Source organism: Daphnia pulicaria, chromosome 1 (assembly GCF_021234035.1).
Source record: "Daphnia pulicaria isolate SC F1-1A chromosome 1, SC_F0-13Bv2, whole genome shotgun sequence".
In the NCBI taxonomy this organism is placed as follows: domain Eukaryota; kingdom Metazoa; phylum Arthropoda; class Branchiopoda; order Diplostraca; family Daphniidae; genus Daphnia; species Daphnia pulicaria.
In genome coordinates this window covers 33,637,481-33,664,403 of record NC_060913.1, presented here as the reverse complement: position 1 = coordinate 33,664,403, position 26,923 = coordinate 33,637,481, and the positions used below count along the sequence as shown (strand labels likewise).

The 26,923-nt window shown below is 53.7% G+C and overlaps 3 protein-coding genes across 3 annotated transcripts; all 3 read left to right on the top strand.

Annotated features, from left to right (window-relative positions):
- Positions 1-11,308: 11,308 nt before the first annotated feature.
- Positions 11,309-12,394, top strand: LOC124320180 (vegetative cell wall protein gp1-like; the record flags this gene model as incomplete). Its single annotated transcript, XM_046782858.1, has 1 exon — positions 11,309-12,394. A coding segment is annotated over one exon (1,086 nt), but the record flags the coding sequence as incomplete, so codon positions are not given.
- Positions 12,395-14,564: 2,170 nt separating this feature from the next.
- On the top strand, positions 14,565-15,668 carry LOC124320202 (vegetative cell wall protein gp1-like; the record flags this gene model as incomplete). The annotated part of the gene is made up of 1 exon (XM_046782894.1): positions 14,565-15,668. A coding segment is annotated over one exon (1,104 nt), but the record flags the coding sequence as incomplete, so codon positions are not given.
- Positions 15,669-15,812: 144 nt separating this feature from the next.
- Positions 15,813-16,928, top strand: LOC124320201 (vegetative cell wall protein gp1-like; the record flags this gene model as incomplete). Its single annotated transcript, XM_046782893.1, has 1 exon — positions 15,813-16,928. A coding segment is annotated over one exon (1,116 nt), but the record flags the coding sequence as incomplete, so codon positions are not given.
- Between the last annotated feature and the right edge of the window lie 9,995 nt (positions 16,929-26,923).

The window sequence follows — 26,923 nt, the reverse complement described above, 5'->3', positions numbered from 1 at the left end:
AGCACGCCAATTCACACCAGAGCAAGCCAGTGCACACCAGAGCACGCCAATTCACACCAGAGCATGCCAGTGCACGCCAGTAAACGCCAGAGCACGCCAGTGCACGCCAAAGCACGCCAGTGCACGCCACAGCACGCCAGTGCACGCCAGAGCACGCCAGTGCACGCCAGAGCACGCCAGTGCACGCCAGAGCACGCCAGTGCACGCCAGAGCACGCCAGTGCACGCCAGAGCACGCCAGTGCACGCCAGAGCACGCCAGAGCACGCCAATTCACACAAGAGCACGCCAGTGCACGCTAGAGCTCGCCAGTGCACGCCAGTGCACGCCAGAGCACGTCATTGCACGCCAGTGCACGCCAGTGCACGCCAGAGCACGCCAGTGCACGCCAGATTACGCCAGTGCACGCCAGAGCACGCCAGAGCACGCCAGTGCACGCCAGAGCACGCCAGTGCACGCCAGAGCACGCCAGTGCACGCCAGAGCACGCCAGTGCACGCCAGAGTACGCCAGTGCACGCCAGAGCACGCCAATGCACACCAGAGCACGCCAGTGCACGTCAGAGCACGTCAATGCACGCCAGAGCAAGCCAGAGCACGCCAGAGCACGCCAGAGCACGCCAGTGCACGCCAGTGCACGCCAGTGCACGCCAGTGCACGCCAGTGCACGCCAGTGCACGCCAGTGCACGCCAGTGCACGCCAGTGCACGCCAGTGCACGCCAGTGCACGCCAGTGCACGCCAGTGCACGCCAGTGCACGCCAGTGCACGCCAGTGCACGCCAGTGCACGCCAGTGCACGCCAGTGCACGCCAGTGCACGCCAGTGCACGCCAGTGCACGCCAGAGCACGGTAGAGCACAGGAGAGAACAGCTCAGCACTTGAAGTTGCTATAATATTTTTTTCACTCGTTAAAACCATTTGTTAATTACAGGATGTGTAAATAAATGTCCAATACACCATTTTAAGTCTATTGAATCAATAAATTTATAGAGCAAATCATGAACACAAAGTTTTAGAAAAACGCACATCAAAGCACTTGAATTTAAAAAATTATTCAAGTTATTTGAGTTCTATTGTCGGGTAGTGGATTTTTATTGTCAAGCACTTGAGTTCTGCATAGCAGAGCACGCCAGAGCACGCCAGAGCACGCCAGTGCACGCCAGAGCACGCCAGTGCACGCCAGAGCACGCCAGTGCACGCCAGAGCACGCCAGTGCACGCCAGAGCACGCCAGTGCACGCCAGAGCACGCCAGTGCACGCCAGAGCACGCCAATTCACACCAGAGCAAGCCAGTGCACGCCAGAGCACGCCAATTTACACCAGAGCACGCCAGTGCACGCCAAAGCACGCCAGTGCACGCCAGAGCACGCCAGTGCACGCCAGAGCAAGCCAGTAGAGCCAGAGCACGCCAATTCACACCAGAGCAAGCCAGTGCACGCCAGAGCACGAAAATTCACACCACAGCACGCCAGTGCACGCCAGTGCACGCCAGAGCACGCCAATTCACAACAGAGCACGCCAGTGCACGCCAGAGCACGTCAATGGACGCCAGAGCACGCCAGTGCATGCAAAAGCACGCCAGTGCACGCCAGAGCACGTCAATGCACTTAAGAGCACGTCAGTGCACGCCAGAGCACGTCAATGCACGCCAGAGCACGCCAGAGCACGCCAGTGCACGCCAGAGCACGTTAGAGCACAGCAGAGAACAGCTCATCACTTGAAGTTGCTATAATATTTTTTCACTTGTTAAAACCATTTTTTAATTACAGGATGTGTAAATCAATGTCCAATACACCATTTCAAGTCTATTGAATCAATAAATTTATAGAGCAAATCATGAACGAAAAGTTTAAAAAAAACGCACATCACAGCACTTGAATTTTTAAAAAATATTCAAGTTATTTGAGTTCTATTGTCGGGTAGTGGATTTCTATTGTCAAGCACTTGAGTTCTGCATAGCAGAGCACGCCAGAGCACGCCAGAGCACGCCAGAGCTCGCAAGTGCACGCCAATTCACACCAGAGCAAGCCAGTACACGCCAGAGCACGCCAATTCACACCAGAGCACGCCAATGCACGCCAGTGCACGCCAGAGCACGCCAATTTACACCAGAGCACGCCAGTGCACGCCAAAGTACGCCAGTGCACGCCAGAGCACGCCAGTGCACGCCAGAGCACGCAAGTGCACGCCAGAGCACGCCAGTGCACGCCAGAGCACGCCAGTGCACGCCAGTGCACGCCAGAGCACGCCAGTGCACGCCAGAGGACGCCAGTGCACGCCAGAGCACGCCAATTCACACCAGAGCACGCCAGTGCACGTAAGAGCACGTCAATGCACGCCAGAGCAAGCAAGAGCACGCCAGAGCACGCCAGAGCACGCCATTGCACGCCAAAGCACGCCAGTGCACGCCAGAGAACGCCAGTGCACGCCAGAGTACGCCAGTGCACGCCAGAGCACGCCAATTCACGCCAGAGCACGCCAGTGCACGCCAGAGCACGCCAATTCACACCAGAGCAAGCCAGTGCACACCAGAGCACGCCAATTCACACCAGAGCATGCCAGTGCACGCCAGTAAACGCCAGAGCACGCCAGTGCACGCCAAAGCACGCCAGTGCACGCCAGAGCACGCCAGTGCACGCCAGTGCACGCCAGTGCACGCCAGAGCACGCCAGTGCACGCCAGAGCACGCCAGTGCACGCCAGAGCAAGCCAGTGCACGCCAGTGCACGCCAGAGCACGCCAGTGCACGCCAGAGCACGCCAGAGCACGCCAATTCACACAAGAGCACGCCAGTGAACGCCAGAGCACGCCAGTGCACGCTAAAGCTCGCCAGTGCACGCCAGAGCACGTCAATGCACGCCAGAGCACGCCAGTGCACGCCAGAGCACGCCAGTGCACGCCAGATGACGCCAGTGCACGCCAGAGCACGCCAGTGCACGCCAGAGCACGCCAGTGCACGCCAGAGCACGCCATTGCACGCCAGAGTACGCCAGTGCACGCTAGAGCTCGCCAGAGCACGCCAGTGCACGCCAGAGCACGTCAATGCACGCCAGTGCACGCCAGTGCACGCCAGTGCACGCCAGAGCACGCCAGTGCACGCCAGATTACGCCAGTGCATGCCAGAGCACGCCAGAGCACGCCAGTGCACGCCAGAGCACGCCAGTGCACGCCAGAGCACGCCAGTGCACGCCAGAGCACGCCAGTGCACGCCAGAGCACGCCAGTGCACGCCAGAGCACGCCAGTGCACGCCAGAGCACGCCAGTGCACGCCAGAGCACGCCAGTGCACGCCAGAGTACGCCAGTGCACGCCAGAGCACGCCAATTAACACCAGAGCACGTCAATGCACGCCAGAGCACGCCAGTGCACGCCAGTGCACGCCAGTGCACGCCAGTGCACGCCAGTGCACGCCAGTGCACGCCAGTGCACGCCAGTGCACGCCAGTGCACGCCAGTGCACGCCAGTGCACGCCAGTGCACGCCAGTGCACGCCAGTGCACGCCAGTGCACGCCAGTGCACGCCAGTGCACGCCAGTGCACGCCAGTGCACGCCAGTGCACGCCAGTGCACGCCAGTGCACGCCAGTGCACGCCAGTGCACGCCAGTGCACGCCAGTGCACGCCAGTGCACGCCAGTGCACGCCAGTGCACGCCAGTGCACGCCAGTGCACGCCAGTGCACGCCAGTGCACGCCAGTGCACGCCAGTGCACGCCAGAGCACGGTAGAGCACAGGAGAGAACAGCTCAGCACTTGAAGTTGCTATAATATTTTTTTCACTTGTTAAAACCATTTGTTAATTACAGGATGTGTAAATAAATGTCCAATACACCATTTTAAGTCTATTGAATCAATAAATTTATAGAGCAAATCATGAACAAAAAGTTAAAAAAAAAACGCACATCACAGCACTTGAATTTAAAAAATTATTCAAGTTATTTGAGTTCTATTGTCGGGTAGTGGATTTTTATTGTCAAGCACTTGAGTTCTGCATAGCAGAGCACGCCAGAGCACGCCAGAGCACGCCAGAGCTCGCCAGTGCACGCCAGTGCACGCCAGAGCACGCCAGTGCACGCCAGAGCACGCCAGTGCACGCCAGAGCACGCCAGTGCACGCCAGAGCACGCCAGTGCACGCCAGAGCACGCCAATTCACACCAGAGCAAGCCAGTGCACGCCAGAGCACGAAAATTCACACCACAGCACGCCAGTGCACGCCAGTGCACGCCAGAGCACGCCAATTTACACCAGAGCACGCCAGTGCACGCCAAAGCACGCCAGTGCACGCCAAAGCACGCCAGTGCACGCCAAAGCACGCCAGTGCACGCCAGAGCACGCCAGTGCACGCCAGAGCAAGCCAGTACACGCCAGAGCACGCCAATTCACACCAGAGCAAGCCAGTGCACGCCAGAGCACGAAAATTCACACCACAGCACGCCAGTGCACGCCAGTGCACGCCAGAGCACGCCAATTCACAACAGAGCACGCCAGTGCACGCCAGAGCACGTCAATGGACGCCAGAGCACGCCAGTGCACGCCAGAGCACGCAAGTGCACGCCAGAGCACGCCAGTGCACGCCAGTGCACGCCTTGCACGCCAGTGCACGCCTGTGCACGCCAGTGCACGCCTGTGCACGCCAGAGCACGCCAGTGCACGCCAGAGCACGCCAGTGCTTGCCAGAGCACGCCAGTGCACGCCAGAGGACGCCAGTGCACGCCAGAGCACGCCAATTCACACCATAGCACGCCAGTGCACGTAAGAGCACGTCAATGCACGCCAGAGCAAGCCAGAGCACGCCAGAGCACGCCAGAGCACGCCATTGCACGCCAAAGCACGCCTCTGCAGGCCAGAGAACGCCAGTGCACGCCAGAGTACGCCAGTGCACGCCAGAGCACGCCAATTCACGCCAGAGCACGCCAGTGCACGCCAGAGCACGCCAATTCACACCAGAGCAAGCCAGTGCACACCAGAGCACGCCAATTCACACCAGGGCACGCCAATTCACACCAGAGCACGCCAGTGCACGCCAGAGCACTTCAATGCACGCCAGAGCACGCCAGTGCACGCCAGAGCACGCCAGTGCACGCCAGAGCACGCCAGAGCACGCCAGTGCACGCCAGAGCACGCCAGTGCACGCCAGTGCACGCCAGAGCACGCCAGAGCACGCCAGTGCACGCCAGAGCACGCCAGTGCACGCCAGAGCACGTTAGTGCACGCCAGAGCACGCCAGTGCACGCCAGAGCACGCCAGTGCACGCCAGAGCACGCCAGTACACGCCAGAGCACGCCAGAGCACGTCAATGCACGCCAAAGCACGCCAGAGCACGCCAGTGCACGCCAGAGCACGCCAGTGCACGCCAGAGCACGCCAGTGCACGCCAAAGCACGTCAATACACGCCAGAGCAAGCCAGTGCACGCCAGAGCACGTCAATGCACGCCAGAGCACGACAGTGCACGCAAAAGAACGCCAGTGCACGCCAGAGCACGTCAATGCACGTCAGAGCACGTCAGTGCACGCCAGAGCACGTCAATGCACGCCAGAGCACGCCAGAGCACGCCAGAGCACGCAAGTGCACGCAAGTGCACACCAGAGCACGCCAGTGCACGCCAGAGCACGCCAATTTACACCAGAGCACGCCAGTGCACGCCAAAGCACGCCAGTGCACGCCAGAGCACGCCAGTGCACGCCAGAGTACGCCAATTCAAACCAGAGCACGCCATAGCACGCCAGTGCACGCCAGAGCACGCCAGTGCACGCCAATTCACCCCAGAGCACGCCAGTGCACGCCAGAGCACGCCAATTCACACCAGAGCACGCCAATTCACACCAGAGCACGCCAGTGCACGCCATAGCACGCCAATTCACACCAAAGCACGCCAGTGCACGCCAGAGCACTTCAATGCACGCCAGAGCACGCCAGAGCACGTCAATGCACGCCAGAGCACGCCAGTGCACGCTTGAGCACGCCAATTCACACCAGAGCACGCCAGTGCACGTCAGAGCACGCCAGTGCACGCCAGAGTACGCCAATTCAAACCAGAGCACGCCAGAGCACGCCAGTGCACGCCAGAGCACGCCAGTGCACGCCAGAGCACGCCAGTGCACGCCAGAGCACGCCAGTGCACGCCAGAGCACGCCAGTGCACGCCAGAGCACGCCAGTGCACGCCAGAGCACGCCAGTGCACGCCAGAGCACGCCAGTGCACGCCAGAGCACGCCAGTGCACGCCAGAGCACGCCAGTGCACGCCAGAGCACGCCAGTGCACGCCAGAGCACGCCAGTGCACGCCAGAGCACGTCAATGCACGCCAGAGCACGCCAATGCACGCCAGTGCACGCCAGTGCACGCCAGTGCACGCCAGTGTACGCCAATTCAAACAAGAGCACGCCAGTGCACGCCAGAGCACGCCAGTGCACGCCAGAGCTCTCCAATTCACACCAGAGCACGCCAGTTCACGCCAGAGCACGCCAGTTCACGCCAGAGCACGCCAGTGCACGCCAGAGCACGTCAATGCACGCCAGAGCACGCCAGTGCACTCCAGAGCACGCCAATTCACACCAGAGCACGCCAATTCACACCAGAGCACGCCAGTGCACGCCAGAGCACTTCAATGCACGCCAGAGCACGCCAGTGCACACCAGAGCACGACAGTGCACGCCAGAGCACGCCAGTGCACGCCAGAGCACGTCAATGCACGCCAGAGCACGCCAGAGCACGCCAGTGCACGCCAGAGCACGGTAGAGCACAGCAGAGAACAGCTCAGCACTTGAAGTTGCTATAATATTTTTTCACTTGTTAAAACCATTTTTTAATTACAGGATGTGTAAATTAATGTCCAATACACCATTTCAAGTCTATTGAATCAATAAATTTATAGAGCAAATCATGAACAAAAAGTTTTTGGAAAAACGCACATCACAGCACTTGAATTTTTAAAAATTATTCAAGTTATTTGAGTTCTATTGTCAGGTAGTGGATTTCTATTGTCAAGCACTTGAGTTCTGCATAGAAGAGCACGCCAGAGCACGCCAGTGCACGCCAGTGCACGCCAGTGCACGCCAGTGCACGCCAGTGCACGCCAGTGCACGCCAGTGCACGCCAGTGCACGCCAGTGCACGCCAGTGCACGCCAGTGCACGCCAGTGCACGCCAGAGCACACGCCAGTGCACGCAAGAGCACGCCAGTGAACGCCAGAGCACTCCAGTGCACGCAAGAGCACGCCAGTGCACGCCAGAGCACGTCAATGCACGCCAGAGCAAGCCAGAGCACGCCAGTGCACGCCAGAGCACGGTAGAGCACAGCAGAGAACAGCTCAGCACTTGAAGTTGCTATAATATTTCTTCACTTGTTAAAACCATTTTTTAATTACAGGATGTGTAAATCAATGTCCAATACACCATTTCAAGTCTATTGAATCAATAAATTTATAGAGCAAATCATGAACAAAAAGTTTTAGAAAAACGCACATCACAGCACTTGAATTTTTAAAAATTATTCAAGTTATTTGAGTTCTATTGTCGGGGAGTGGATTTCTATTGTCAAGCACTTTAGTTCTGCATAGCAGAGCACGCCAGAGCACGCCAGAGCACGCCAGTGCACGCCAGAGCACGCCAGTGCACGCCAGAGCACGTCAATGCACGCCAGAGCACGCCAGAGCACGCCAGTGCACGCCAGAGCACGGTAGAGCACAGCAGAGAACAGCTCAGCACTTGAAGTTGCTATAATATTTTTTCACTTGTTAAAACCATTTTTTAATTACAGGATGTGTAAATTAATGTCCAATACACCATTTCAAGTCTATTGAATCAATAAATTTATAGAGCAAATCATGAACAAAAAGTTTTTGGAAAAACGCACATCACAGCACTTGAATTTTTAAAAATTATTCAAGTTATTTGAGTTCTATTGTCGGGTAGTGGATTTCTATTGTCAAGCACTTGAGTTCTGCATAGAAGAGCACGCCAGAGCACGCCAGTGCACGCCAGTGCACGCCAGTGCACGCCAGTGCACGCCAGTGCACGCCAGTGCACGCCAGTGCACGCCAGTGCACGCCAGTGCACGCCAGTGCACGCCAGAGCACGCCAGAGCACACGCCAGTGCACGCCAGAGCACGCCAGTGAACGCCAGAGCACTCCAGTGCACGCAAGAGCACGCCAGTGCACGCCAGAGCACGTCAATAAACGCCAGAGCAAGCCAGTGCACGCCAGAGCACGTCAATGCACGCCAGAGCACGACAGTGCACGCAAAAGAACGCCAGTGCACGCAAGAGCACGTCAATGCACGCCAGAGCACGTCAATGCACGCCAGAGCACGCCACTGCACGCCAGAGCACGCCAGTGCACGCCAGAGTACGCCAATTCAAGCCAGAGAACTTCAGAGCAAGCCAGAGCAAGCCAGTGCACGCCAGAGCACTCCAGTGCACGCCAGTACACGCCAGAGCACGCCAATTCACACCAGAGCACGCCAATTCACACCAGAGCACGCCAGTGCACGCCAGAGCACGTCAATGCACGCCAGAGCACGCCAGTTTACGCCAGAGCACGTCAATGCACGCAAGAGTACGCCAGAGCACGCCAGTGCACGCCAGAGCACGGTAGTGCACAGCAGAGAACAGCTCAGCACTTGAAGTTGCTATAATATTTTTTTCACTTGTTAAAACCATTTTTTAATTACAGGATGTGTAAATCAATGTCCAATACACCATTTCAAGTCTATTGAATCAATAAATTTATAGAGCAAATTATGAACAAAAAGTTTTAGAAAAACGCACATCACAGCACTTGAATTTTTAAAAATTATTCAAGTTATTTGAGTTCTATTGTCGGGTAGTGGATTTCTATTGTCAAGCACTTGAGTTCTGCATAGCAGAGCACGCCAGAGCACGCCAGTGCACGCCTGAGCACGCAGTGCACTCCAGAGCATGCCAGTGCACGCCAGAGCACGCCAGTGCACGCCAGTGCACGCCAGAGCACGCCAATTCACCCCAGAGTACGCCAGTGCACGCCAGAGCACGCCAGTGCACGCCAGAGCACGCCAGAGTGTTTCAATGCACGCATGAGCACGCCAGTGCACGCCAGAGCACGCCAATTTACCCAAGAGCACGCCAGTGCACGCCAGAGCAAGCCAGTTTACGCCAGAGCACGCCAGTGCACGCCAGAGCACGCCAATTCACACCAGAGCACGCCAGTGCACGCCAAAGCACGTCAATGCACGCCAGAGGACGCCAGTGCACGCGAGAGCACGCCAGTGCACGCCAGAGCACGCCAGTGCACGCCAGAGCACGTCAATGCACGCCAGAGCACGCCAGAGCACGCCAGTGCACGCCAGAGCACGGAAGAGCACAGCTGAGAACAGCTCAGCACTTGAAGTTGCTATAATATTTTTTTCACTTGTTAAAACCATTTTTTAATTACAGGATGTGTAAATCAATGTCCAATACACCATTTCAAGTCTATTGAATCAATAAATTTATGGAGCAAATCATGAACAAAAAGTTTTAGAAAAACGCACATCACAGCACTTGAATTTTTAAAAATTATTCAAGTTATTTGAGTTCTATTGTCGGGTAGTGGATTTCTATTGTCAAGCAGTTGAGTTCTGCATAGCAGAGCACGCCAGAGCACGCCAGTGAACGCCAGAGCACGCCAGTGCACGCCAGAGCACGCCAGTGCACACCAGAGCACGCCAGAGCACGCCAGAGCACGCCAGTGCACGCCAGTGCACTTCAGAGCACGCCAGTGCACTTCAGAGCACGCCATTGCATGCCAGAGCACGCCAGTGCACGCCAGAGCACGTCAATGCACGCCAGAGCAAGCCAGTGCACGCCAGAGCACGTCAATTCACACCAGAGCACGCCAGTGCACGCAAAAGCACGCCAGTGCATGGCAGAGCACGCCAGTGCACGCCAGAGTACGCCAATTCAAACCAGAGCACGCCAGAGCACGCCAGTGCACGCCAGAGCACTCCAATTCACACCAGAGCACGCCAGTGCACGCCAGAGCACGCCAGAGCACGCAGTGCACTCCAGAGCATGCCAGTGCATGCCAGAGCACGCCAGTGCACGCAAGTGCACGCAAGTGCACGCAAGTGCACGCCAGAGCACGCCAATTCACCCAAGAGCACGCCAGTGCACGCAAGAGCAAGCCAGTGCACGCCAGAGACCGCCAGTGCACGCCAGAGACCGCCAATTCACACCAGAGCACGCCAGTGCACGCCAGAGCAAGTCAATGCACGCCAGTGCACGCCAGAGCACGCCAGTGCACGCCAGAGCACGCCAGTGCACGCCAGAGCACGCCAGTGCACGCCAGAGCACGTCAATGCACGCCAGAGCACGCCAGTGCACTTCAGAGCACGCAAGTGCATGCCAGAGCACGCCAGTGCACGCCAGAGCACGTCAATGCACGCCAGAGCAAGCCAGTGCACGCCAGAGCACGTCAATTCACACCAGAGCACGCCAGTGCACGCAAAAGCACGCCAGTGCATGGCAGAGCACGCCAGTGCACGCCAGAGTACGCCAATTCAAACCAGAGCACGCCAGAGCACGCCAGTGCACGCCAGAGCACTCCAATTCACACCAGAGCACGCCAGTGCACGCCAGAGCACGCCAGAGCACGCAGTGCACTCCAGAGCATGCCAGTGCACGCCAGAGCACGCCAGTGCACGCAAGTGCACGCAAGTGCACGCAAGTGCACGCCAGAGCACGCCAATTCACCCAAGAGCACGCCAGTGCACGCAAGAGCAAGCCAGTGCACGCCAGAGACCGCCAGTGCACGCCAGAGACCGCCAATTCACACCAGAGCACGCCAGTGCACGCCAGAGCAAGTCAATGCACGCCAGTGCACGCCAGAGCACGCCAGTGCACGCCAGAGCACGCCAGTGCACGCCAGAGCACGCCAGTGCACGCCAGAGCACGCCAGAGCACGCCAGTGCACGCCAGAGCACGGTAGAGCACAGCAGAGAACAGCTCAGCACTTGAAGTTGCTATAATATTTATTTCACTTGTTAAAACCATTTTTTTTATTACAGGATCTGTTAATCAATGTCCAATACTCATTTTGAAGTCTATTGAATCAATAAATTCAAAGATCAATTCGTGATAAAAAAGTTTGGGAAAAATTCACAGGATATCACAGGAGAGCACAGCACAGCACAGCACAAGACAGCACAGCCTGAGCCTGAGCCTGAGCCTGAGCCTGAGCCTGAGCCTGAGCCTGAGCCTGAGCCTGAGCCTGAGCCTGAGCCTGAGCCTGAGCCTGAGCCTGAGCCTGAGCCTGAGCCTGAGCCTGAGCCTGAGCCTGAGCCTGAGCCTGAGCCTGAGCCTGAGCCTGAGCCTGAGCCTGAGCCTGAGCCTGAGCCTGAGCCTGAGCCTGAGCCTGAGCCTGAGCCTGAGCCTGAGCCTGAGCCTGAGCCTGAGCCTGAGCCTGAGCCTGAGCCTGAGCCTGAGCCTGAGCCTGAGCCTGAGCCTGAGCCTGAGCCTGAGCCTGAGCCTGAGCCTGAGCCTGAGCCTGAGCCTGAGCCTGAGCCTGAGCCTGAGCCTGAGCCTGAGCCTGAGCCTGAGCCTGAGCCTGAGCCTGAGCCTGAGCCTGAGCCTGAGCCTGAGCCTGAGCCTGAGCCTGAGCCTGAGCCTGAGCCTGAGCCTGAGCCTGAGCCTGAGCCTGAGCCTGAGCCTGAGCCTGAGCCTGAGCCTGAGCCTGAGCCTGAGCCTGAGCCTGAGCCTGAGCCTGAGCCTGAGCCTGAGCCTGAGCCTGAGCCTGAGCCTGAGCCTGAGCCTGAGCCTGAGCCTGAGCCTGAGCCTGAGCCTGAGCCTGAGCCTGAGCCTGAGCCTGAGCCTGAGCCTGAGCCTGAGCCTGAGCCTGAGCCTGAGCCTGAGCCTGAGCCTGAGCCTGAGCCTGAGCCTGAGCCTGAGCCTGAGCCTGAGCCTGAGCCTGAGCCTGAGCCTGAGCCTGAGCCTGAGCCTGAGCCTGAGCCTGAGCCTGAGCCTGAGCCTGAGCCTGAGCCTGAGCCTGAGCCTGAGCCTGAGCCTGAGCCTGAGCCTGAGCCTGAGCCTGAGCCTGAGCCTGAGCCTGAGCCTGAGCCTGAGCCTGAGCCTGAGCCTGAGCCTGAGCCTGAGCCTGAGCCTGAGCCTGAGCCTGAGCCTGAGCCTGAGCCTGAGCCTGAGCCTGAGCCTGAGCCTGAGCCTGAGCCTGAGCCTGAGCCTGAGCCTGAGCCTGAGCCTGAGCCTGAGCCTGAGCCTGAGCCTGAGCCTGAGCCTGAGCCTGAGCCTGAGCCTGAGCCTGAGCCTGAGCCTGAGCCTGAGCCTGAGCCTGAGCCTGAGCCTGAGCCTGAGCCTGAGCCTGAGCCTGAGCCTGAGCCTGAGCCTGAGCCTGAGCCTGAGCCTGAGCCTGAGCCTGAGCCTGAGCCTGAGCCTGAGCCTGAGCCTGAGCCTGAGCCTGAGCCTGAGCCTGAGCCTGAGCCTGAGCCTGAGCCTGAGCCTGAGCCTGAGCCTGAGCCTGAGCCTGAGCCTGAGCCTGAGCCTGAGCCTGAGCCTGAGCCTGAGCCTGAGCCTGAGCCTGAGCCTGAGCCTGAGCCCTGAGCCTGAGCCTGAGCCTGAGCCTGAGCCTGAGCCTGAGCCTGAGCCTGAGCCTGAGCCTGAGCCTGAGCCTGAGCCTGAGCCTGAGCCTGAGCCTGAGCCTGAGCCTGAGCCTGAGCCTGAGCCTGAGCCTGAGCCTGAGCCTGAGCCTGAGCCTGAGCCTGAGCCTGAGCCTGAGCCTGAGCCTGAGCCTGAGCCTGAGCCTGAGCCTGAGCCTGAGCCTGAGCCTGAGCCTGAGCCTGAGCCTGAGCCTGAGCCTGAGCTGAGCCTGAGCCTGAGCCTGAGCCTGAGCCTGAGCCTGAGCCTGAGCCTGAGCCTGAGCCTGAGCCTGAGCCTGAGCCTGAGCCTGAGCCTGAGCCTGAGCCTGAGCCTGAGCCTGAGCCTGAGCCTGAGCCTGAGCCTGAGCCTGAGCCTGAGCCTGAGCCTGAGCCTGAGCCTGAGCCTGAGCCTGAGCCTGAGCCTGAGCCTGAGCCTGAGCCTGAGCCTGAGCCTGAGCCTGAGCCTGAGCCTGAGCCTGAGCCTGAGCTGAGCCTGAGCCTGAGCCTGAGCCTGAGCCTGAGCCCTGAGCCTGAGCCTGAGCCTGAGCCTGAGCCTGAGCCTGAGCCTGAGCCTGAGCCTGAGCTGAGCCTGAGCCCTGAGCCTGAGCCTGAGCCTGAGCCCTGAGCCTCTGAGCCTGAGCCTGAGCCTGAGCCTGAGCCTGAGCCTGAGCTGAGCCTGAGCCTGAGCCTGAGCCTGAGCCTGAGCCTGAGCCTGAGCCTGAGCCTGAGCCTGAGCCTGAGCCTGAGCCTGAGCCTGAGCCTGAGCCTGAGCCTGAGCCTGAGCCTGAGCCTGAGCCTGAGCCTGAGCCTGGAGCCTGAGCCTGAGCCTGAGCCTGAGCCTGAGCCTGAGCCTGAGCCTGAGCCTGAGCCTGAGCCTGAGCCTGAGCCTGAGCCTGAGCCTGAGCCTGAGCCTGAGCCTGAGCCTGAGCCCTGAGCCCTGAGCCCTGAGCCTGAGCCCTGAGCCTGAGCCTGAGCCTGAGCCTGAGGCCTGAGCCTGAGCCTGAGCCTGAGCTCAGAGCCTGAGCTGAGCCTGAGCCTGAGCCTGAGCCTGAGCCTCGAGCCTGAGCCTGAGCCTGAGCCTGAGCCTGAGCCTGAGCCTGAGCCTGAGCCTGAGCCTGAGCTGAGCCTGAGCCCTGAGCCTGAGCCTGAGCCTGAGCCTGAGCCTGAGCCTGAGCCTGAGCCTGAGCCTGAGCCTGAGCTGAGCCTGAGCCTGAGCCTGAGCCTGAGCCTGAGCCTGAGCCTGAGCCTGAGCCTGAGCCTGAGCCTGAGCCTGAGCCTGAGCCCTGAGCCTGAGCCTGAGCCTGAGCCTGAGCCTGAGCCTGAGCCTGAGCCTGAGCCTGAGCGCCTGAGCCTGAGCCTGAGCCTGAGCCTGAGCCTGAGCCTGAGCCTGAGCCTGAGCCTGAGCCTGAGCCTGAGCTGAGCCTGAGCCTGAGCCTGAGCCTGAGCCTGAGCCTGAGCCTGAGCCTGAGCCTGAGCCTGAGCCTGAGCCTGAGCCTGAGCCTGAGCCTGAGCCTGAGCCTGAGCCTGAGCCTGAGCCTGAGCCTGAGCCTGAGCCTGAGCCTGAGCCTGAGCCTGAGCCTGAGCCTGAGCTGAGCCTGAGCCTGAGCCTGAGCCTGAGCCTGAGCCTGAGCCTGAGCCTGAGCCTGAGCCTGAGCCTGAGCCTGAGCCTGAGCCTGAGCCTGAGCCTGAGCCTGAGCCTGAGCCTGAGCCTGAGCCTGAGCCTGAGCCTGAGCCTGAGCCTGAGCCTGAGCCTGAGCCTGAGCCTGAGCCTGAGCCTGAGCCTGAGCCTGAGCCTGAGCCCTGAGCCTGAGCCTGAGCCTGAGCCTGAGCCTGAGCCTGAGCCTGAGCCTGAGCCTGAGCCTGAGCCTGAGCCTGAGCCTGAGCCTGAGCCTGAGCCTGAGCCTGAGCCTGAGCCTGAGCCTGAGCCTGAGCCTGAGCCTGAGCCTGAGCCTGAGCCTGAGCCTGAGCCTGAGCCTGAGCCTGAGCCTGAGCCTGAGCCTGAGCCTGAGCCTGAGCCTGAGCCTGAGCCTGAGCCTGAGCCTGAGCCTGAGCCTGAGCCTGAGCCTGAGCCTGAGCCTGAGCCTGAGCCTGAGCCTGAGCCTGAGCCTGAGCCTGAGCCTGAGCCTGAGCCTGAGCCTGAGCCTGAGCCTGAGCCTGAGCCTGAGCCTGAGCCTGAGCCTGAGCCTGAGCCTGAGCCTGAGCCTGAGCCTGAGCCTGAGCCTGAGCCTGAGCCTGAGCCTGAGCCTGAGCCTGAGCCTGAGCCTGAGCCTGAGCCTGAGCCTGAGCCTGAGCCTGAGCCTGAGCCTGAGCCTGAGCCTGAGCCTGAGCCTGAGCCTGAGCCTGAGCCTGAGCCTGAGCCTGAGCCTGAGCCTGAGCCTGAGCCTGAGCCTGAGCCTGAGCCTGAGCCTGAGCCTGAGCCTGAGCCTGAGCCTGAGCCTGAGCCTGAGCCTGAGCCTGAGCCTGAGCCTGAGCCTGAGCCTGAGCCTGAGCCTGAGCCTGAGCCTGAGCCTGAGCCTGAGCCTGAGCCTGAGCCTGAGCCTGAGCCTGAGCCTGAGCCTGAGCCTGAGCCTGAGCCTGAGCCTGAGCCTGAGCCTGAGCCTGAGCCTGAGCCTGAGCCTGAGCCTGAGCCTGAGCCTGAGCCTGAGCCTGAGCCTGAGCCTGAGCCTGAGCCTGAGCCTGAGCCTGAGCCTGAGCCTGAGCCTGAGCCTGAGCCTGAGCCTGAGCCTGAGCCTGAGCCTGAGCCTGAGCCTGAGCCTGAGCCTGAGCCTGAGCCTGAGCCTGAGCCTGAGCCTGAGCCTGAGCCTGAGCCTGAGCCTGAGCCTGAGCCTGAGCCTGAGCCTGAGCCTGAGCCTGAGCCTGAGCCTGAGCCTGAGCCTGAGCCTGAGCCTGAGCCTGAGCCTGAGCCTGAGCCTGAGCCTGAGCCTGAGCCTGAGCCTGAGCCTGAGCCTGAGCCTGAGCCTGAGCCTGAGCCTGAGCCTGAGCCTGAGCCTGAGCCTGAGCCTGAGCCTGAGCCTGAGCCTGAGCCTGAGCCTGAGCCTGAGCCTGAGCCTGAGCCTGAGCCTGAGCCTGAGCCTGAGCCTGAGCCTGAGCCTGAGCCTGAGCCTGAGCCTGAGCCTGAGCCTGAGCCTGAGCCTGAGCCTGAGCCTGAGCCTGAGCCTGAGCCTGAGCCTGAGCCTGAGCCTGAGCCTGAGCCTGAGCCTGAGCCTGAGCCTGAGCCTGAGCCTGAGCCTGAGCCTGAGCCTGAGCCTGAGCCTGAGCCTGAGCCTGAGCCTGAGCCTGAGCCTGAGCCTGAGCCTGAGCCTGAGCCTGAGCCTGAGCCTGAGCCTGAGCCTGAGCCTGAGCCTGAGCCTGAGCCTGAGCCTGAGCCTGAGCCTGAGCCTGAGCCTGAGCCTGAGCCTGAGCCTGAGCCTGAGCCTGAGCCTGAGCCTGAGCCTGAGCCTGAGCCTGAGCCTGAGCCTGAGCCTGAGCCTGAGCCTGAGCCTGAGCCTGAGCCTGAGCCTGAGCCTGAGCCTGAGCCTGAGCCTGAGCCTGAGCCTGAGCCTGAGCCTGAGCCTGAGCCTGAGCCTGAGCCTGAGCCTGAGCCTGAGCCTGAGCCTGAGCCTGAGCCTGAGCCTGAGCCTGAGCCTGAGCCTGAGCCTGAGCCTGAGCCTGAGCCTGAGCCTGAGCCTGAGCCTGAGCCTGAGCCTGAGCCTGAGCCTGAGCCTGAGCCTGAGCCTGAGCCTGAGCCTGAGCCTGAGCCTGAGCCTGAGCCTGAGCCTGAGCCTGAGCCTGAGCCTGAGCCTGAGCCTGAGCCTGAGCCTGAGCCTGAGCCTGAGCCTGAGCCTGAGCCTGAGCCTGAGCCTGAGCCTGAGCCTGAGCCTGAGCCTGAGCCTGAGCCTGAGCCTGAGCCTGAGCCTGAGCCTGAGCCTGAGCCTGAGCCTGAGCCTGAGCCTGAGCCTGAGCCTGAGCCTGAGCCTGAGCCTGAGCCTGAGCCTGAGCCTGAGCCTGAGCCTGAGCCTGAGCCTGAGCCTGAGCCTGAGCCTGAGCCTGAGCCTGAGCCTGAGCCTGAGCCTGAGCCTGAGCCTGAGCCTGAGCCTGAGCCTGAGCCTGAGCCTGAGCCTGAGCCTGAGCCTGAGCCTGAGCCTGAGCCTGAGCCTGAGCCTGAGCCTGAGCCTGAGCCTGAGCCTGAGCCTGAGCCTGAGCCTGAGCCTGAGCCTGAGCCTGAGCCTGAGCCTGAGCCTGAGCCTGAGCCTGAGCCTGAGCCTGAGCCTGAGCCTGAGCCTGAGCCTGAGCCTGAGCCTGAGCCTGAGCCTGAGCCTGAGCCTGAGCCTGAGCCTGAGCCTGAGCCTGAGCCTGAGCCTGAGCCTGAGCCTGAGCCTCTGCCTGAGCCTGATGTTGCTAAAATATTTGTTTCACTTGTTAGAACCATTTATTTATTACAGGATATGTTAATCAATGTCCAATACACCTTTATAAGTCTATTGAATCAATAAATTCATAAATTAATTCATGATAAAAAAGTTTAGGAAAAATGCACAGGAGAGCACAGGAGAGCACAGCACAGCACAGCACAGCACTTGAAGTTGCTATAATATTTATTTCACTTGTTAAAACCATTTTTTTTATTACAGGATGTGTTAATCAATGTCCAATACTCATTTTTAAGTCTATTGAATCAATAAATTCAAAGATCAATTCGTGATAAAAAAGTTTAGGAAAAATTCACAGGAGATCACAGGAGAGCACAGCACAGCACAGCACAAGACAGCACAGCACAGCACAGCCTGAGCCTGAGCCTGAGCCTGATGTTGCTAAAATATTTGTTTCACTTGTTAGAACCATTTCTTTATTACAGGATATGTTAATCAATGTCCAATACACCTTTTTAAGTCTATTGAATCAATAAATTCATAGATCAAATTATGATAAAAAAAGTTTAGGAAAAATGCACTGGAGAGCACAGGAGAGCGTAAACTAACAAAATTAAGCGAGGGACAGAATATCAGGCGACGAATCGACGGGCAGGCAACGAATATTGGGTAATAAATAAACTACGGACAAGAAATGAACAGGCTAATCAAGATATCACGCAATTCAAATAAATTGCAAATTAAAAAATCTTTACAACTTAAAAAGAAAAAAGTGATCAAAACCAAAAATTGTCTAGAAAGAAGAAAATTAACTGGCAACAAGGCGACAATGAATTTGACAGGCAAGATGTCAACAGGGGGGAAATTTAAATCACTCTGAATCAAAATAAAACATCAATCAAATCACTTGCAAATAAAAAAATCTTCACAAATTAAAATGAATAAAGAAAAAGTGATCAAAAAACGAAAAAGGTCTAGCAAGAAGAAAATTAACAAGGCATCAATTAGATTGACGGGCCAGATGTCAACAGGGGAGAAAAATTTGCTTAGCAAGTACGGAAATTTGTTAATTTTTAAAATTTACGACCGCTCTGAAGTGAAAACGATTCATTTGTAAAAAATGAACTTTGTGGTTAAGACCAAGAGGAATATGTTCATGAAATAATAAAACGGGAATCGCCAACTAACTTATAAATATCAAGCAGACAATGTGTGAATTTCACTCATCTTTGTTTGAGCTAGGCAAAGTATATGAAGGGTGACGGTGTTTGTTAAAATTAACCCGCTCTTTTCTGTTTCAGTGACCAGGAAATAGAGCCGCAATGAATTTTTCTATGTAATTTGCTTTCGTTCAGTCCCCCCCAAGGAGTAAAGGAGTCGGCACTCTTGTACAGCCTTATGGGACTACGAGGGTGCCATGCTCGGTCCGCTTGGTCGAAAAACGCCCAAAAAATTGAATGAAAAACACCTCCGTTGTCAAGGCTTTAGAGCTGAACGCCAGATCCCTCGCCATCTTGTGGGATAGCTAATGGCAATATGACGTTAGAGAACAATCGATTTCATAAATCCCGGTTAATGTGGTAACACAGATGCCAAACCTAAATATGTGTAATCTTCATTAATATTGCCATTGGGTATCCCACCAGATGGCGAGGGATCTGGCGTTCAGCTCTAAAGCCTTGAGAACGGAGGTGTTTTTCATACAATTTTTTGGGCGTTTTTCGGCCAAGCGGACCGAGCATGGTTCCCCTGTCTAGGTATGGAGTGCCGACTCCTTTACTCCTTGGTCCTCCCTTTAGCAAAAAGAAAATTAACTGGCCAAAGGAGGACGACAAGGAGACAATGAAATTGACTGGCAATTCGTCAACTCAAGGGGGGGGGGGATTCAATCATTCTGAATCAAAACGAATAAATTAAGCAACTCCTGAATTGCGACATCGTCCAATCTGTAAAAAATAACTGCCACTAACTTTGCCGATGCAATTGGCAGCTGAGCGGATGTAGAGAGGATACCGGAGGATACCTCCAGCGGGACTCGAGCCCGCGGAGGGGGGGGGGGGCACCCCCGCGGCCGCGAGATGAGTGAAATTCAAATTCAGGATCAGCACGGCGAAGCCGTGAAAATCGGTAAAAGATTAGGCTAGGATAAGTCTTAGGTTTATTTTGGAAGTAATTTGGAACGACGGGAAAAGTAAAAGTCCAAATTGCTTACGAAAAACACGAATCCACGTTGGCTTGGGGAATGATTCATGCACCAAATTTTTATGTTTCCGTTACGTTAGCTTACAACTGGCACAAGATTACTAGTTATATATATTAAAAAGACATATCTACCATGAGAAGCAACCGCTATAACCAATAGACAGATGGATAATTAAACAGATTTTAAATTTAGGTGAGGGGCTTTGCCTCCGACGGTTTATTCTGTGTTGTTTGGTGTAAAGTTTGACCCATTTTTTCCTTAGCATAATTGGGCAGTGTTGAGTTAGGTTGGGTGGTCTACTTGGAGAGCAAGTAAATTTATCCTTGGCTGATTATCCTTTTATCTGCTTGGTCGTAGAAGGGTTAAGCTATTGTGTAATCCCCTTTTCTCACTTGACTTATTGTTGTTGATTTTGAAATGGCTGCTGCTCGTCGTCGAGCACAGGAGGCTGTAATACCCCTCCTGCCCCTGTTGTAAAAATTCAAAGGCGTGTGAAAGACCCCCAACTTTCGAAGGGAAACCCCAAGACGACGTTGTAGCTTGGTTGGAAGAATACCAGGGTACTGCAGATTTTAATTTGTGATCCCCAGAAGAGAATTTGCGTCAAGTAAGGTGGGCTTTGACGGGGTTCGCAAAAAACTGGTACCGGAATCTCCAACCCCAACCGGCAACTTTTCCCCAACTTTCTCAAGTAATTCGGGCTGCATTCAAACATCCGGCTTATGATTCGGGGGTGGCGTCTCAATTGCGTAACCGGAAACAAGGAATTGATGAATCCCCGGTTATGTATTGCTTTGACAAATTAAATCTTTGTAATCGGGTGGATCCTAGAACGACAGAGTAAAATTGGACCATTTGATTTAGGGAATTAAGCCAACTCTTGTTGAAAAAGTTTACCCCTCTTTTGATTTCGCAAACCCTAATACGGCTGCATTTGTGCAGTTAGTACAGTTGCATCATCAGGCAACTTGGGTTGCCAATTCCAACGATTGGGTTCCCCCTGAAACTGAGAAACCTGTTAACCAATTCCTAGTTACATCTCCTGAGACTTCCTCTCATTCCTTCTGTACCGGATGGGCAGAGTAAATTTATTACCCAAACCCAACTTACGAATCAATTAGAGAATTTCGAGAAACAATTGACCTCAAAACTAGAAAAAGACTTAAGGGGAAGTTGACCAAAGACAAGAGAGAATTGCGAGATGATTTCAAGGAAATTCAGGAGAAGGGATTTGGGGAATTGTTGGAAAGCGTGGGAAAGACAGTCCGGACCGAATTAAAGAGAAATGGAGCGAGTAATCAGCAGAAAAGGTTATTTGGAGGTGGAAATAGTTCGGGTAATCGATTTAATGGTGGAAATTTTGGGAAGCGCAGACGAACGGAAGATGGGCGTCCCATTTGTTATCAATGTAACACCCCGGGCCATATAGCAAAAAATTGTGGGAACCAAGGGCGTTTACATCAACAACCACTTAAGCCCACTACCGACTCTGTTCAAAAAAACTAGGTTTGGCCCAGGGGAAGGAAAAAGACCGCACCATGTTTGCCCTCACCGTCCCGTTAACGTTTCGACGTGATTTGATTCTTAAAAAAGTAGTATGTCATGAAGTGAAGGTGGAGTCTATAGTAGACACTGGCGCGGGAGTTTCCGTTATTTCCCCTGAATTACGCGACCGACTACAATTGGAATCACATAAATGGGAGGGTCGTTTCTTATTGTTGGTTGATGGCCAAAAAGTTTATCCCGAGTCTTGTGTAAACCTTCCAATAATGGTAGAAGATAGGAAAATTGTCATTCAACCAGTTGTTATGAACATTAATGGATTTGATTTACTGCTGGGGAATGATGCCTTACGACAATTACGAAAAATCCAAATCGACTATCAGGCAAACGAAGCGAAAATGGAATTGGGAAAGGATGATTTGAATGTAGTAGAAGCCCCTTTGGAAGTGGGAAAGGTTCGTAATCGAAAGTCACGTTGTATTCCGGCTTATTCCATGATTTCGGTAGCTGTGGACATGCCCGCTATGCCGATTCCACATACTAGACTACTTGAGCCTTCAGCTAAAGTCATGGGGGATAAGGGGATATCATTTGGTCGATTAATAATCCCAGTCGAGACTGACCCTCTCGAAAAAATTTACGTTCCCTTGGTTAATTTCTCGAATAAAAAACAGTGGGTCCCAAAGTGCATTATATTAGGGACTGTCGTTCCTATAACTACCCCTGTTATCAATGTTGCAAATCCAGTCCATCTGTGAAAAGAATTTGACTTTGATGCTGTAATTAATAAGAATTTATCCCAAAAAGATCGCGCTGCTGTTCGGGCTTTGCTCGAGCGTTATAACAAATGTTTTGCCCTGTCAACTCACGATTTGGGATGTTCTAATTTAGTCCAGCATAAAATTCATACGGGTACCCATCCACCAGTCCATCAAGCTCCCTACCCGATTGTGTATAAACAAAGACACCTAATACAAGGTCAGGGGGGGGGAATGTTGAATGATGACGTCATCGAGCCGTCTACTAGTCCATGGGCAGCTCCCGTTGTTTTAGTAAAAAAGCCTGATGGTACTTGGCGTTTTTACGTCAATTACCGCAAATTGAATAGGGTCACCACAAAGGATGTTTATCCCTTGCCACGTATTAAAGATGCGTTGAGCCGTTGACGGTTCTCACAATTTTTCAATTCTCGATATACAAATTGGCTGTTGGCAAGTTGAGATGAATCTTGAAGATAGACCTAAGACTGCTTTTGTAACTGCAGATGGTTTATATCAGTTTAAAGTTATGCCTTTTGGTCTGACCAATGCTCCAAGTACCTTTCAGCGTATGATGGACATGCTATTGGCTGGGCTCAAATGGAATTCATGCCTTGTTTATCTTGACGATATTGTCACTTTCTCTAAAACCATTGATGAACATCTGGTTCGGCTGGAGGCCGTATTGAAATGTCTTTTGTCCGCTAATTGAAAATTGAAATTGACGAAATGCAAGTTCCTTGCTACCGAATTGCGAGTCCTGGGATACATCGTCAGTGCGGGGGGAATCGCTCCAGATCCCGCGAAAGTGGCGGCCGTTCAACGTTTCCCAGTTCCCATTTTAGTAAAACAACTTCAAAGTTTCATTGGGTTCTGTAGCTACTACCGACGTTTCATAAAAAGATTTGCGATCCTGGCCCGTCCGTTGATAACACTTACAAAACATGATCAACCTTTTCAGTGGGGGGGATCAACAACGAAGCTTTGACGCCCTGAAAGAAAAACTCTTAACTCCTCCTATTCTGTCCCATCCGAATTACCAACTCCCATTTGAAATCCACACTGACGCCAGTGGCTATGGCATCGGAGCCATCTTAGTAGAGCAACATGAAGAGGGGGAGAGGGCGATCTCTTATGTGAGTCGTTTATTGAGTTCCGCCAAACTAAACTACTCGGTTTCTGAAAAAGAGAGAAGCACACTCATGTCTATGCGTACCCCCTTCGTTGGTTAAAGAAGTCTTGGTAAATTATCACGAACCTACAACTGCCGGTCATTTGGGGATAAAACGTACTGTAGATAAGATCCGCCGTCGATACTATTGGCCAAAAATGACCAATCATGTAATCCAACACGTACGATCGTGTGTTAATTGTCAGATGAAAAAGCGATCCCTTGAGAGACCCGCAGGCTTTTTGACTTCTATCAATTCTAGAAAACCTTTTGAACGAATTGGAGTAGACTTGATTGGACCTTTTCCTAAATCTATGACAAACAATAAGTATGTCATTATTGTAGTTGACTACTTTACAAAATGGGTCATCGTGAAAGCCATACCCTGAGCCACCACTGATGAAGTTGTTGACTTCTTCGTCAAAAGGGTTGTACTGCAACATGGGGCTCCTTCTTTCTTGATTTCAGATAGAGGCAAATGTTTCAAAGCTAATTTTAAGGAAAAACTTGTCCAAGCGTTTGAAACCAATCACTTGTCAACTACAGCCTACCACCCAAAATGTAATGGGCAGGTTGAGCGGTTTAATCATACCTTCGCTCAAATGTTGGCCATGTATGTGAACACCTATCATACAGATTGTGATGAGTACGTGGACTATGTGGCTTTCGCTTACAATACTAGTCGACATGACACGTCTGGTATGACTCCCTTCTTTGCTCTTTATGGTCGAGAAGCGATGCTTCCGCTTGATGTTTCCCTTGGAAGTTATCCAAATTCAAAATCTCACATTGTTATGATTCCCAATGTTGAGAAAATCTGGTCCCGCTTTAGCAATCTTCATGAAATTTTCAAGCGACGGATGTTGGTGGCCCATGCACAACAGGAAAAACATTATAATCGGGAACGTACGGAAAAAGTATGCAACGTTGGTGATCCGGTGTTGGTCTATCGACCTTTACGGAAAAAGGGCCGAGCAGAGAAGTTGCTCTTTCGATATCATGCACCTTTTAAAGTTGTGAGACGGTTAAATTCTTTGAACTACGTAATTGAACCGCTGTATGGTTCAAAAAAGAAGCGAGATTTTGTACATGTTTCTAAATTAAAACGATTTGTGGAAAAGAAGATTTCGCTTGGTGATGCAAAAAAGTCTGTGCTACGCACGTGCGGAGAGCCAGCTCCAAAAGGCGTGATGGTCCCCTGCTGGCACAGGGACTACCCGACAGACGGGACGACGAGAACAGAGTGGAGTAACTGTAGATTCTGGATCTGAGCTGTTAACTCGCACTCGGCTTCGGTCCCAGGAAGCTCACAAGCCGCGGTCAAAAGGTATTGGTAGTAAAATGTTAGTTACTGATGAAGGGCCTTCTTCAACAGTAGTTGGAGGCCATCGACTTCGTGATCGCAGTCAACTTCGGTCGACCACAAAATAATGTTTTCTTTCTAGTTTTTCCCTTATCGGATGATGTTAAATGCTTACTAACATTTGAATTTCTTTATTTCAGTTTCGAATGTTGGAAATTGTTTTTCTTTTCATTCTGATTGGTTTCTTCTTTGGTTTTCTTTTTTGGTGGCGCTTCTGATTCTTCTCGCCTTATTTTCTTCTATTTTGATCGGGACGATCTTTCTTCAAGGGGAGGGTAAATGTAACGACTGTTTTGGCTTGTTTTTTAGCCCTCTGGTGGTAGTAACATTCATTACTTAAACTAACCTAACCTTGATCGGCCTTCTTTTATATTGACCTTGTCTCCCCCTGTTTCAACCTTGTTTTGGCCTTTGGAGTTCAGTTCAGTTGTGTTCATCTGTAGCTTCGGTCCTTTTTTATTAGTGCTTGCCTTTTTCCTGTGCTCTTGGTGTAGTTAGTACTGTTGGCGAAACAATAAACACTTAGATAGTCACCAACAGTAACAGTCTATCTCTTTGTGCTGGCTCTTGTAAAAAGGGAGTCAGCAGAGAGATTGATGTTTCTTATGTGACTCCACCACAAGTGTAAGCTTAACCACTCTGTGCGTAACAATATCTTAGGTTCGAGTCTGGGTCTAGACAATTAATTTTTTTTATTTTCCGTTTTTTAATATTTTGTTTATACAAAATTGATAGAAGACCTAATTTTGTTTAAAAATGCGAGTTTTATCACATGAAATGAAGAAAATTCGAATGTTTTTCATTTGGCCAGGACTTAGAAAAAAACTGTTCTTTTGATTAGTCCAGTAACGCTACGCGTGGTGGCAGTAGCTGCTCTGATGTCGTTTTCTGGACCGTCCACACTTTCCTTCTCCCCCTCTCCTCCTCTTCCACCCACCCGGGGGATTTCACTTTGAAGAACCCCTCAAAAAGCTTTGACGAGGCCTTACGGCCAAATCCTACAAAGTGACGGTACCATCTCCTCATAGGCCATGGTTTGGTTCCGAGATAGCACTGGTGTTTTCCAATTCCAAATTTTCCGTAAACCAAATTGAAAATATCTCTATAAAATTAAATTTAGGTAAGTTGCGCGCTAGACTTTATCCAGAACGGACGTCAAAATCAGTGCGCCACAACCAATTGTTCTCAAACTTCCCATCCCCCAACACGTTAAACTCCCCAACTCATACTTCAGGAAAGAAATGGCCGAAAATCTGGCTAATTCAGACTCTTTATCCACACTCATCGACCACACTATGGAAGGTATTGAAGAAGGAAACACAAAAAGAAGATTAAACCACAACCACAATCCTCGTCCACACCATTCCCGTCTAGTAAACACCCTAAACTCCCCTCTCGAAAGTGGTGCCCCAGTGATAGTGAACCTCGTCAGTGAGCCTCAATATTTCGATCGCCTCAGCCTTCTAGAAAAGAAACAGTTCATAAATGGATTAATCAACACCATCGGCCAGGTGAAAGACGGAACCAAATGGACCCGCCATGGACAACTCTACATATACCCTACTTCCAATCGCCAAAAGAAACAGCTACTAGAACTCAAAGCGGCAAAAGAATTCCAGATCTCGTGCAATCTAGCTAAGTCAGAAATAAATGTTAAAGGAGTAATATATAATGTGCCGATCAACAACTCCGATGCGGATCTCCTAGAGCTAGTTTTATCACAAGGTGTCACACATGTACACAGATTCCAGTCGGGTCCAGAAGAATCAAAAACTCCCCTGACAACAGTGGCCTTAACCTTCAACACCCAAACACTCCCTCGTGAGATTGTAATCGCCCATTAAATATTCCGCGTCATGAAATACATCCCACGCCCCTCTCAATGTCGGAAATGCTAGTCGCTCCAACACCAAGAAGACACATGCAAAGTTAGCCCAATCTGCAGGTACTGCTCCCAGCAACACCCTCCTACCCCTGTTTGTACAAACGCACCTAAATGCCCAACATGCCATAAATCTGACCATGCCGCGGGAACCTTTGCCTGCCCCCTATTCGCAAACAAACAAAATGTGATTATATTTGCATATGAAAGTAATATCCCAATTAGCGAGGCCGGAAAATTACTAGACCGCAACAACGTCACCCAAACCAAACCAATCCATCTCCCAGTCTTCGATAAAGAGAACCCCGAAATCTTAGCCCTCCGTCGGGAAGTAAAAAACCTCAAACAACAAATTGAAAAAATCCTACAATCACCACCAATTACCGAACTTTCAGAAAGAGTGACGGCTCTAGAGACTGCAGTGGTCCAAATCAAAGAACAGATCGAGCCCCTCCTCACACTCCCCGCCTCAGTAGAGAAATCTAATCAAGAGATGAAAAAAAGATTATCTGAAACCCAGGACCAACTAGCACAGCTATCAGCCCTCATACAAAGATCCTTGAGCGTACAGCCCAGCCAACCAGTCCAGGCGAACCGCCCACCTCCCAAGCCAATTTCGAATACCACAACCAACACTAGCGCCTCTACATCAAAGAAATGACCCCCCCACTAAAGATAATCCAATGGAACGCAAGAAGTCTTTATAAATCTAAGTTACAAGAATTTAAGTACAATCTTTTGTGAACCAACCCCCACATTGTCCTCTTAAGTGAAACCCATTGGAAAGACCATTATACCGCACAATTTTCTGCCTACCAAACATTCGCACTAAATCGCCCCACACAAGGTGGTGGAGTAGCCATCCTTGTTAAAAAAAATATTCAAACTTCACCACTGCCACTCCCCCCCAATCTAGTGACATAGAAGCAATAGGAGTCACAATAAAAACTAGAAACAATACGCACCTAGACATTATTTCCCTTTACTGCCCAAACGGGAACTCGTGCAGAAGAGGAAACATAGAAGCCATCCTCAACGCCCCACGTAATACCACTATCATAGGCGGAGACTTGAATGCCCACTCAGGGATGTGGGAAGGA